This window comes from Chrysemys picta, chromosome 8 (assembly GCF_011386835.1).
Source record: "Chrysemys picta bellii isolate R12L10 chromosome 8, ASM1138683v2, whole genome shotgun sequence".
NCBI classification, from domain to species: domain Eukaryota; kingdom Metazoa; phylum Chordata; order Testudines; family Emydidae; genus Chrysemys; species Chrysemys picta.
The window spans coordinates 79,855,762-79,868,549 of record NC_088798.1 but is presented as its reverse complement, the minus strand read 5'-3'; the positions used below and the strand labels follow the sequence as shown (position 1 = coordinate 79,868,549).

General features: G+C 37.9%; 1 protein-coding gene across 1 annotated transcript in view; it reads left to right on the top strand.

Annotated features, from left to right (window-relative positions):
- DOCK2 (dedicator of cytokinesis 2) overlaps positions 1 to 12,788 on the top strand; it is a 492,812-nt gene that overhangs the window by 427,707 nt on the left and 52,317 nt on the right. The window contains exons 34-35 of the mRNA XM_042850773.2: positions 5,374 to 5,459; positions 12,275 to 12,431. Coding sequence (XP_042706707.1) covers positions 5,374 to 5,459; positions 12,275 to 12,431 — 243 coding nt within the window. The remainder of the gene's footprint in view (positions 1 to 5,373; positions 5,460 to 12,274; positions 12,432 to 12,788) is intronic.

Below are 12,788 nucleotides of genomic sequence, written 5' to 3'. Positions count from 1 at the left end.
ATATGTGAGCCCCTTATGAAATTTTCCTTATAGCTCTGTCACATGTATTAGCTGCATCAGTTTGGAAGCCTTTCACAATCTTCTAAGTATGCCACAGTGTTAAAAATAACAACAAAATACTTACTGCAAAGTTGAGTTAGAATGATGGATTGTTATAATGAAGTCTTATGTTCATTTCTGCAGTACTTGCTAATATGCTGATGTTACTGTTTTTCATAAATGTAGATGCTGCACATGCTAGCAAAGTGGCATTCAGAAAAGATTTCAGAGTAGCAGCCGTGTTGGTCTGTATCGCAAAAAGAACAGGAGTACTTGTGGCACCTTAGAGACTAACAGATTTATTTGAGCATAAGCTTTCATGGGCTAAAACCCACTTCATTGGATGCATGCAGTGGAAAATACAATAGAAATATATATACACACACACACACACACACATATACTGTGACAAAGTTCCTCCTCTATCTTGGTGTGTCCTGCTCTTATTGGCGGATTTTCTTGCCGCAGAGATTCACCATGTGGGTTGGGGAACAGGCCAGAGACCTTCCTCTCTGGAAGAACCCACAGTCCAGGTCAATTGGGAGGTTTGGGGGGAACCCGGGCCCGCCCTCTATTCCGGGTTCCAGCCCAGGGCCCTGTGGACTGCACCTGTCTATAGTGCCTCCTGTAACAGCTGCATGACAGCTACAACTCCCTGGGCTACTTCCCCATGGCCTCCTCCAAACACCTTCCTTTATCTCACCACAGGACCTTCCTCCTGGTGTCTGATAACGCTTGTGCTCCTCAGTCCTCCAGCAGCACACCCTCTCAGCTCCTTGCGCCTCTTGCTCCCAGCTCCTCACACTCACACAACAAACTGAAGTGAGCTCCTTTTAAAACCCAGGTGCCTTGATTAGCCTGCCTTAACTGATTCGAGCAGCTTCTTCTTAATTGGCTCCAGGTGTCCTAATTGGCCTGCCTGCCTTAACTGGTTCTAGCAGGTTCCTGATTACTCTAGTGCAGCCCCTTCTCTGGTCACTCGGAACAGAAAACTACTCATCCAGTGACCAGTATATTTTCCCTCTACCAGACTCCTGTACCCCACTGGTCTGGGTCTGTCACAATACACACACACACACACACACACACACACACACACACACATCATGAAACAATGGGTGTTACCATAAACACTATAACGACAGTGATCAGTTAAGGTGAGCTATTACCAGTGGGAGAGAAGGAAAAAACAACAACTTTTTGTAGTGGTAATCAAAACGGCCCATTTCCAGCAGTTGACAAGAAGGTGTGAGGAACTGTAGGGGGAAAAATAAACATGGGGAAATAGTTTTACTTTGTGTAACGATCCATAAGTCGCAATATTACAACCAAAAAACTTCAAAAACAGATTCCAACGAGAGACTGCTGAATTGGAATTAATTTGCAAATTGGACACCATTAAATTAGGCTTGAATAAAGACTGGGAACGGATGGGTCATTACACAAAGTAAAACTATTTCCCCATGTTTATTTCCCCCCCCCCACACACACACACACACGATTCCTCACACCTTCTTGTCAACTGCTGGAAATGGGCCATTTTGATTACCACTACAAAAAGTTGTTGTTGTTTTTTCTCTCCTGCTGGTAATAGCTCTCCTTAACTGATCACTCTTGTTATAGTGTGTATGGTAACACCCATTGTTTCATGTTCTCTGTGTATATATCTTCCTACTGTATTTTCCACTGCATGCATCTGATGAAGTGGGGTTTAGCCCATAAAAGCTTATGCTCAAATAAATTTGTTAGTCTCTAAGGTGCCACAAGTATTCCTATTCAGAAAAGAGTCCTTGAGGGCTGTTAACCCTGCAGACATATCCTATATTAACTCATTGAGCACCTAGTCAAAAATAAGAAAACACCTTCCCTTTTCCCCCTCCTTGCTCTTCTCTTTTATATATAGTTTGAACAGTTCTAATTTCTCATTCCCTCATCTTTACAGCTCCATAATATTTTCTAACACCATGGCATATTAGATGATTCTGAAGTGCCTCCTAAAATGATCAATACTGTTTTGAGCTGATGGAAATGTTAGTCATTTTCTCCTTAATGAGTGCATCTTTATCAACATTCATTCATTTTTCACTTCTTAAACTCAAATCCGAAGTAGAAAACTTGAATCACAGAATTTCTTTTTTATATGCCCAGGAAAGTGATGTAGTAGTTCTATTGTTCTAGATCAGTGGTTCTCAAACTTCATTATACCGCGACCCTCCACTGACAACAAAAATTACTACACAATACTAGGAGGGACGGGCCTGTCGCCAGAACCCTGCCATCCAGGGCTGAAGCCCTCAGGCTTCGGCTTCAGCCCCAGGCGGGGGGGCTTGGGCTTTGGCCCCAGGCCCCAACAAGTCTAAGCCAGCCCTGGCTTAGTCACGACCACAGTTTGAGAACTATTATTCTAGATCAAATTAATTCTTCCAGTACTCCTTAGAAGTCACATATGGGTATTGAGTGAGCTCTGCTCAGGAAAGGAAATCTGGGAAACTCAACAGTGAATAGCTCAACCCTAAAAGCCAGTTCAACATTTGTCTGTTAAATTAAAGCTGTGAATCTCAATACCACATAAATTTTTCTCCCACAGCTTTGAAGGACACATCTCAGTATGTTATATGGGGACTTCCTACAAATTACATAGCTTATAAGTGTGTTCCTCTTCTGAGGAACACCTAATTGGAACTATTGTACTAATTGCAGTATTTTGGCTATAAGTGGCAAAGCAGTTTGGCATAATTATCATTTCATACTCTGAAAGAATTCTGTTGGTCTTTGACATCAGTTGGCCCTATTTAGCCGAGTCCCAAGAGAGAAGCAACGACTGTCTAGTTTTCAGGAGGAGCATAATGAATGTCTGAACCTTAATTGTTAATTAAATGGCAGACTGATGTCAGAAACTTCTGACCGAAGAATTTTTAACCTGACACACTGAAAGACAAAATGTACAATGAAGTGTCTCCATACAGGATGTGGATTTGCCTGTAACTGAAGGAATTGTCAAATATATATATATATAAAATCTCTCTCCAAAGTAGCAACATGGGATTCCAGATCCTTCCCAGTGCTGTAATGGCTGAATCTCTGGCAGACCTTAGGCTAGCTCCTTCACCCAAGACTGGAAGTGTTGGAGAGGATTACACTTAGTCCCTGGAACATTGTGTTCCAATCTACTAAGCACCTCAGATCAACATGGTATGGATTGTCTCTAGACTGAACAGCCTCAAGCTTTCGTTGGCTGAAGGGAGAGCCCTAGACCCAGATCCAGCAAAGCACTTAGCACATGCTTAACTCTGAAGTGAGTAGGACTATTCATGTGCTTAAATTGTTGGCTGCATTGAGTCCAGTGTGTATAAAGCAGCACTGTATACTTGGAGCATATCATATACATATCTATACAGAACACCACATATTTATTTCTGTTGTGTTTGTCTCAGCTGTCTAATATTTGTTTTTTTAGACATTAACACCTAATAAAACACCCATAATGAACTTGATGGCTCACCAAGCTAAATGCGTTTTAATACAATGAATAACTAATATCTGGAACTCATTGCCACAAGGTATTATTGAGGCAAAAATGTTGATCTGGGTAATGAGAACATCCACAGTTAAATTAGATAGGATTAAAAAAATTACCATAAACCTCTAATCTTCTGACAAAGCAAAGAGACTACTCACACAACAATACCACCCTATAGTGGGTTTTTTTCTGATTAGATGTTATAATTACTTGGATGAGAAATAACAAAGAAAACCAAGGAGCTGCAAGATGAATTTGAGATTCAACAGGTGACACTTCCCCTCCAAAGTCTGTATGGATATGGAAGCATAGTGAAAGGAGAGACAGAAACAAGTTTTGGCTGATATATAAAACTGAGGCCCTAAGTACTTATCTTTAGAGAGGCCCCATTATGTGTTGCACACAGGTATATCTGGGGCCTGCATTATCTGGCTGAATGTAGCTGTAGTATTAAAATGTATAATATGTTCTTTTGTCTTAATTCTCCCCTATAGTTTCAACTGGATACCACATTTTCTATGTACTCTGGGGAAAACAAATAGTGCTCTGTTTGTGTGTATCACAGAAAGACTGCTACTTTTATACACCTAAGAGATCTTTGTACATGTTGAGTGAGGTGATCCTTGTACAGAGCAGGTACCTTTTAAACCGTTGCCTTTTTACCATTCTAAGGAAAGGACATGCCAGGAATACCATAAACACCTTGCGTAATGGTAAAAGAAAATGTCAGCCCATTAAACATTCAGACAATAATGGGACTTTTGGGTCCTTTGAGATAAAAGGAGTCATATTCATGTATTTAATATTTCCAAATACTCCATTTCCAGAACTTAATGCAATCTACATAATGTACTGCATTGTCCTTGCCAAACTAATTATTAATTATAAACTCTTAAGACAAGAATTTAAACATGGTAGGTTGACTTAACGGTTCCAAAATGACAAAGCAATTTCCTTTATACAATGCACTGTAAGAACTTTTAAATGACAAATGCTACAGCACACTAGCGCTTTGCAAAAGTCATTTGAACTCTTTATAATTAAGGGCCTAATCCTGCAAAGTACTGAGCTCAGATATCATGGAAGAAAATACTTCCATTTCCTTAATGGGCAATTGCCAAAGATATTCCTGACCTTGAAATATTCCAGAGATTTAGAGAAGAGCAACTAGCAGTTAGGTGGTGGTCAGTTTTGGGATCACTGGGCTGGATGAATGTTTCCAGCCCTAGAGTTTTATGTATAGCATGCATTATATTTCACCAGTAACTGCTTAGGTTACTTAATTAAATCTTTTGGCTGATTCCTTTCTAAGATTGCAAAGGGAGAAAACATGTCTAACTACAACAAATTTTAATTCCATTGTTATATATATTTCTGATTATTTTTGCTATTTTATATTTTACTCATTCCTACTAAAAATGTACAGTGGCCTGAGAGTAACCAATTGTATGAAGACATTATATTCTATAAGGTTGTTCATTCAGAGTTAATCTGGAATAAAATAGTTCTGTTTCACTTTGAAGTCCTATATCTCAAGCTAGGAAGTGGTTTGCAAACCTATAATGCAAATACTTCAAAGGTATCCTTCAGGCACTATAACAATTTGTGCTTGGAAAAAGTTATTTAAAGATACTCTGGAGAGTGTTATTTAACTGGAAATTATTCTTCCATTTAAGCCTGAAAAATGTGATGTTTTTGTCATGTCACTTTAGGCTTTATTTGACCTGTGGATATCTTGATTTCTCTTACTTGAATTTTCTTGTTGTATGTGTATTGTGCATTATTCTATGTTTTGTCTTTTTCCCTCCCTCAAGTTTGAAAATGAAATAATTTTAAATTTGGACCATGAAGTGGAAGGAGGACGTGGAGATGAGCAGTACATGCAGCTGTTTGAGTCAATGTAAGTAGTGTGTTCATGAGACAAATACCTAATGACCCATTTCCTTATCTTTTTCTACCCCCAAAAGAGGTGATTTCATTGAGAAATAAATCCATTACACAGAATCCAAGTAACACTGTATGAGATGAGATTAAAAATGAAGCACAGAGTGCAACTGTTTTAGTAAAACTTAAATGGTTTTGCCCATTGAAATGTCAGTGGGTTGATTTTTGGTATATTTTCCAACAGCTTAATTTCTAAGAAAATATAAGTAGTTGGCCACTAAAAGAGAGAGAATTGTTCCTGTTTAACTCAAACGGATCTGCATACCCTGGATCAAGGATATTCAAGAATCTCATGGGTGGTTTTTTTTTTGTTCTTTTGCATTCCCTTGCCTGTGTTTATTTCACATTTTCACATTGTATATTTTATCTTTGACAAGGCATTCATGCATGCCCGGCAAGAACAGGGCATCTCAGGTTATCTTCTTACAGTTCTCAATATCATACGGGCACTGAAGGAGAGTATGCTTAGTATTTCCAACATTATGCTGTGATTTATAATGGCAGTGACCATAATTTGCTGCAATTTAATAAATATAGTTCCAGTAACTTGTCATGCTTAGAAGTGCCATCCATATATATTTACTATCTCAAGCTTGGGACATTTTGGGTTTCTCATTTGAGCTGCTCAAATTCTGTTTCAAACATGCATAGAATTTGAGTCATAATTATTTTGAACTGCTCTTCCTGCAGTGCCTTACTTTCACTATTCATAGGTGTTCTTGAAAGTACGTCTACTGCAAGAAGCTTCTTCCATGCATGTATTTCATATTTAATATGTGATTGTGCACTTTGTGAACTTTTTCTGAAGTCTATATTTTGTACAATGGTTTCCTTAGAAGCAGGAGCTCATTTTGCAGGTCAGCTTCCAATCCATGTGAGTTTGTATCATCTGAGAACTTGGCCTCTGTTAATCTCAAAATGTTTCAGTACTGGTTCTCCAGTGACAACTTTTTTCCCCCCAAACACTTCTCATTTAGTGATCAACCCAGTATGTCCTATATTCTCTCCAAGCAGCATTCTGAATAGAACACTTACATCTGATGAATTTGATAGCATATTGTAACGTGCCTCTAGATCTCTGTGAGGCTTCCTTGTTTGGGGATTTTTCCATTACTACGCGGGGGTCCAGCAGAATTCCATTGTGTGTCCTATGTAACTAAGCATAGTCATCATTTGTAAAAAGAACAGGAGTACTTGTGGCACCTTAGAGACTAACAAATTTATTAGAGCATAAGCTTTCGTGGACTACAGCCCACTTCTTCGGATGCATATAGAATGGAACATATATTGAGGAGATATATATACACACATACAGAGAGCATGAACAGGTGGGAGTTGTCTTACCAACTCTGAGAAGCCAATTAAGTAAGAGAAAAAAAACTTTTGAAGTGATAATCAAGCTAGCCCAGTACAGACAGGTTGATAAGAAGTGTGAGAATACTTACAAGGGGAGATAGATTCAATGTTTGTAATGGCTCAGCCATCCCCAGTCCTTATTCAATCCTTTGTTGATTGTGTCTAGTTTGCATATCAATTCCAGCTCAGCAGTCTCTCGTTGGAGTCTGTTTTTGTGTGTGTGTTCAATTTAAGGCTCTCATTTTGTATAGCTTTTCTTGTAGTGTTGATTATTTTCTCTGTATGTCTGCTCATCAACAGTTACTGCCACTACATGCAGATTCACAAAGATCTGAGGGAATGTTAAAAAGAAGTAATTTAAACTTGTATACATCACAGCAGGCTTTGAGAAAGAAGAGGTTTTGCTTTTCCTCTATAGAATTGAGCTTCCCAAAATTAAAAATACTTACACATTTTGAAGTGTGCCTAAACTGACAACTTCAGTATGTAGGTCTGTTACCTATGGTCAATAGTCTCATTTGAAAGCTGGGTTTTTTTGTAAAGAAAAGAAACGTTTCCCAAGTGACTTTCTTGTGTACACTCCTGAGTATTCTTGACATTTGGAATGACTTTGTCTAGCAGTTTGCAATCCCCTTCATGACCCCACCACTGTAGATCTCCAGTGCCCCTGGATTTACTGCAAGGCTGATTTTTCCTCCCTTATTACTTTTTCCAGAAAAAATTGTATGGGTTTCAATGACCTCACTGTTATGGTCCCTACCAGTCTGAGCAATTCACGTGGCTTCCTTTGTGCTGTTTAATCAGAGGTTTGACTTTATTCTGAAACCAGGTGTGATATGTAATAATGTTAGCAAGAGACTGATTTTTATTTACGGGCCCCCAATGTCATGAGATGGGTCAGAGTTACAAGAAGGTTTTATCCATTACATATGGTAGGGATCAGTATCCACAGCTGGTATGTCCGTGTGACTTGTCTGTCCATCATGATTCCTTATAACCAAAAAAGACAAGAGGAGAGAATTAGTAACAGAGGTTTGAGATCTCCTCTGATGCCACATTCCAAAACTCAACAATATAGTGTGCTTAATAATTAGAGATTAATTGTTCATAGGGCAGCATCAGGTGAGGAAGGGAAAAGATGGCTATGAAAAGCTCACAAATTAAAGCTAGTAAAATCTGAGTGTTTACATAGAACTTTTAATCTGGGGATTTCAACACAGTTTACCCATCTGAAAAAGGGGAAGAAAAGCAATGTGATATCCACGTTAAGTGACTTGCCCAAGTAAGATGACTTCATGGGAACAAAGCAAAGGATAGTATTGGAGAATCCTGACTTTTAGCTGCCTTATTCAATCACTAGCTGATATTCCCTCCCATATTTTGGAAAACTACAGGAAAGGAATTCATTAATGAAATAACTTATTTCAATGATTGAGCGGTCATTTTTCTTTTAAATTAAAATATTTACTTTAAATTTTCTTATTTAAGCACACCTATAAAATACTCGTGAAAAGCTTTTGAAAGTGCTCTAGAAAGAATTCCATATTCTACAAAGGTTGTAAAATAACAACACTTTGAAAAGTATTTAACAAAAATCTAAATTTCAAAGGAGCTCTCTTAGTTCCAGTATATAACTCAAAAAATTATGCTTTATGCCACATCCAGAACTTGGAAACCCGTACTGTAATTAACACAGTAGACTAGTCATTCTCAAAGGCAGAAATTTTTAGAAAAAGGTGACTGTTTCTGTGAAGATATAGTAGATAGTATTGACTAGATTAACTGATATTTTGGACTTTGATAATATATGGATTTCTAGAAAATGATAGAGCATTAAAATATTTCAGCAGGACATTTTTCAAAGTGCTACAAGTATTTTATGATCTGGCTGAGCTTCAGGATTAAACTCATCAGGTTACAGAATTTGCTTGAGATTTGGGATAGGCCGAGATAATAATTTGGGAATGTGAACCAAAGTTTGCCATAAAGATTCCCTGGAACTTTGTGCAATCTAAAGGACAGAGGGTTTCACACAGATCTAGTGGTATTCGTTTTCCCAGAACTCAATGCAGCCAGCCTGGTTCATTTATTACCTAACCAATAAGACCACGTTGTTTCAAACTTCAGTATTTTTTTTTAATCTCTGGGATGGTAAACAGTACTGATTCATCACATGATTTTTCCAGCATTTATGATCCAGGAGTAACGTCTGTAATCAATAGTTATTAGATTGTGGGTTATGTGACAAAATCAATTCATGCTTTGAGTGTAAGATTTAGTGAGCATAAGTCTGCTTTCTGTTTCACCAGTGTAAATCCAGGGTCACTTGTAGTAAATGCTGGCTAAGTGCAGAATTTGGACAACTATCGAAATCCCTTATTTAGGAAGCCTCAGAGCATATTTTTTATCAAATCTAGAATTTAAAAGTTGAACTATACTCATCCCTTCATCTGAGTAAGAGCCCACTTCTTCCATCACTCACACAGCGTGCAACTTACTTTTTCTTAGACGTTAAAAAATTGAGCTGAGTTTTGATCTTGAAATGGCAATCAGTTGTGACATGCACATTTTAGATGAAAAATACCATTCTGTTGTTCAAACAGCGGTGCCTGTAGTGTTTGCTTCCACTGACACAAAGCATTGTAGAAGAGAGAATGAAGGGCATGCTGGGTTCTGTCCATTTTTGAACTTAAGAAAATATCAGAAATATTACAAATAAACATTTTAAAACAAAATAGCTGAAAATCCCTACTTTCTCACCTATCAGGAAGTGACTTTAGGGTTCTCCCACAGCAAGAATTGATGATGTCACTAATATCTAAATAATGGCAGGGAGATTAATTCCTTACTTTTATTCAGATATTAGTGACGTCATCAAGTCGGTGAACCACAAAATCAAAAAGTGTAGTCTTGCAGGTAAGTGAAGGAATCATTATTTTGCTTTAAAATATATTTCATAGTAACATTTCAGATGCTGATTCAATGAAGCACTTAAGCTTACATCCTATTACACGTGCTTAAAATTAAGCATGTACTCTAAGCTCTTTGCTGATTCAGGTCACATGTGTCTGCAGACACTAGTAATTAACATCCTGTTTTGTAATGTGTTTAAGATCTTAAGCAGTTTCTTGTAGTTGTTTTCTGAAAGCATTTCAGTTAATCTTTCAACACAATCAGTTCATACCAGTTATCCAAGTCTCCTCCATCTCTTTCTCTCCCCACTTCCCACATTGCACAAGGTATGAGTATACACATACACAGTGAGTGGGGTAGAAACAGAGGGAATAGCCCATTTTTGACTTTGTTCTATTCTAGATAGATTTTTTTGTAGGAAATCTGTGAAAGGAGAACTTTTAATATGAATACGTACATGTGTAGAAGTCTTGATAGATCTTCAATAGCAAAAGCTCACATTGTCATTAACAAGAAATGTAATACTCAGTAATGCCGATTCAAATGGTGCATTTTCCAAAGAACAACAATAAATTACAGAATACCTTTGTTTACATATAAATTGAAATTAGCTAATGAAACATTGAGAGATCAAGAATAACACATGGTATAACAAGGAAACAGCTCAACATAGGCACACAATGTAATTTCAGTGAGGATTCTGCAATTGCTAATGTGTTTTCATAATTTTCCAGTGGAATTTACTGTACTTTCCAAACATTCAGATATGAAACCATTAATGGAATATACCAGATAACTATGTAACTACTCAGATATAAAAAAAAAAATAGAACATAATGGAGTGAAAAAGAGAAACGGGGGGAAAAATAGAATGCCTAGGAAAAAAGTCCTTAAACAACAAGAGAGAAAAATCTTCAAGACAATAATCATTCCGTCCCTTTAAATAACTTGGCTGGAAAAACAAAAAGTGACCACTAATCAATGTCTTCTGCTCCTAAGTCATTTAGGCACTTTTGTAAATAATATAGGACAACTTGCAGGTTTAACACAATTTGGGAAATGCTGGTGAAAACTCACCTATCACAAAAAAAGAAACACGGGGAAAGAATTAAATCTGCAGCAGTCAAGTCCACAGTTATTCTCATTTTTTTAATTTTGTTTTTATTTACTAATTAAGGCCAAATAGCAATGATGAAGTCTTGTTAGTGAATTGCCTTATTTTTTTGTAGTGTGATTTCCAATTGTTATTTATACTGGTATGAAAATCCTACTAATGTTTAACTTGAAAACAAAAGAAAATAACTGCATCTCCTCAGAGTAGTTAGATTGGAGAAAAAAAGACTTGAGATCTTCGGCCATCTCTTAACACATTTTTAAAATTGAACTGCAAAATGAACCCCCAACTGTCCTATGCCAAAGACAAAACTGAAGTCAGATCACTGTGTGAATTATCCAACTTGTATTTCTCTCTTTCTTATGTACAAACATATCACCATGAGAGCATGAAGCAGGAACTGTCTCAGGTTATGTCTACACTGCAATAAATACACCGGGTCTCAGAGGCTGGATCAATTGACTCAGGCTCTCAAGATTCCGGGCTAAAAATTGTAGAATACGTGTTCAGACACGGGCTGGCGCCCAGCCTCAGACACCTTCCACCCTAGCAGGGTTTTAGATTCCAGGCTCCAGCCTGAGTCCAAACAGGTACACTGCAATTTTTAGTTCCCCAGCCTGAGCCCTACGAGACAGAGCACGCTGCGGCCATACTGCAGGTCTTTTATTGCAGTGTAGATGTACCCTCAGAATGCAATATATAAATATTTTTGTGTGTGTGCCTGTGTACGATGCCTTTATAAGAGTTAAGTTTCATGTTGCTTCCTATTACGTATGTTTGCTGAAAATTTTGTTGTTGTTTTACTTTATCCCCAGAAGTTTGTGTATTTATGAAATCCAAAATGAGGTGTACTTCTAAAGTCCTCATGGAGTATGTTACACACCTGTAAAATGTCCTTATGGAACACAGGATAGAGCTGGAATTCTGGTTTGGTGTCTAAATTCACCCATCCAGCTGGTGGTGGTGTGGGTGACACTATACTCAACTGCCACAACACCCTCCAGCAATCCTTTCTGGCTGATGTCAGGACTCATGTAGAGGGAGGGTTTTTGTAACACACTGACTTTGCAATTAGTAAAGGGGAATGGAAATAATGGGACCCCAGCAAAGCACATATGTACACACCTGCACCCTTGAAATTGTAGTTGTTTTCCAGACAAGAAAAGTAAACATTCCGTTCTTTGTTTGGACTTGCTCCCCATCCAACTTTTAGATGTGTAGATTATCAAGCCACAAAGGGAATCTCAAATACACTCTATGCCTGTTTTATGATCAATACTGTAATATAGTTATCATCATTGTAATATAGTGTTTGCCCCAAAGCATCTCAACTCAGGGTGCAGCTGTTCTAACATAGCTGTAAAGCAATTTTCTCTCATTGTTTGCAGACTCATGGAATGTTCTTCAGAGTATCGTGACATTTCCAAGACAGTTGAAAATTTTGTAAACCTAGTTAAAGGGCTTTTGGAAAAGCTGCTGGATTACCGAACAGTAATGAATGATGAGAGCAAGGACAACCGCATGAGCTGCACTGTCAACTTATTGGTATGTGTCTCCTTGCAAAATAAAGTATAAAACTAGAAAAGGGCTTCAAAAATCTTCTCACCAATGGCACATGTAAAGCTTGCCCAGGAAAATGAGTGACTTAAGACATCAATTTATGTTGTGGGGAGAGCCTTCCAAATCTGAATTTATGCAGTGTTGTTTTCCCGAGTCTGCAGACAGCTCAGTGCCACTGCTTCTGCTTTTAACTTTGCCAGGAAGCAGCAAAATGAAATTCAGACTACTTTGGCCTGTCTAGAAATATTAGTGAAACTCATACAATGCTACTCTTGCTGCTGCATGGCAAAACTCTGAGCAGCAGCAGCAGGAGGCACTGGAGTTATTCTCTGGAAAAATCCA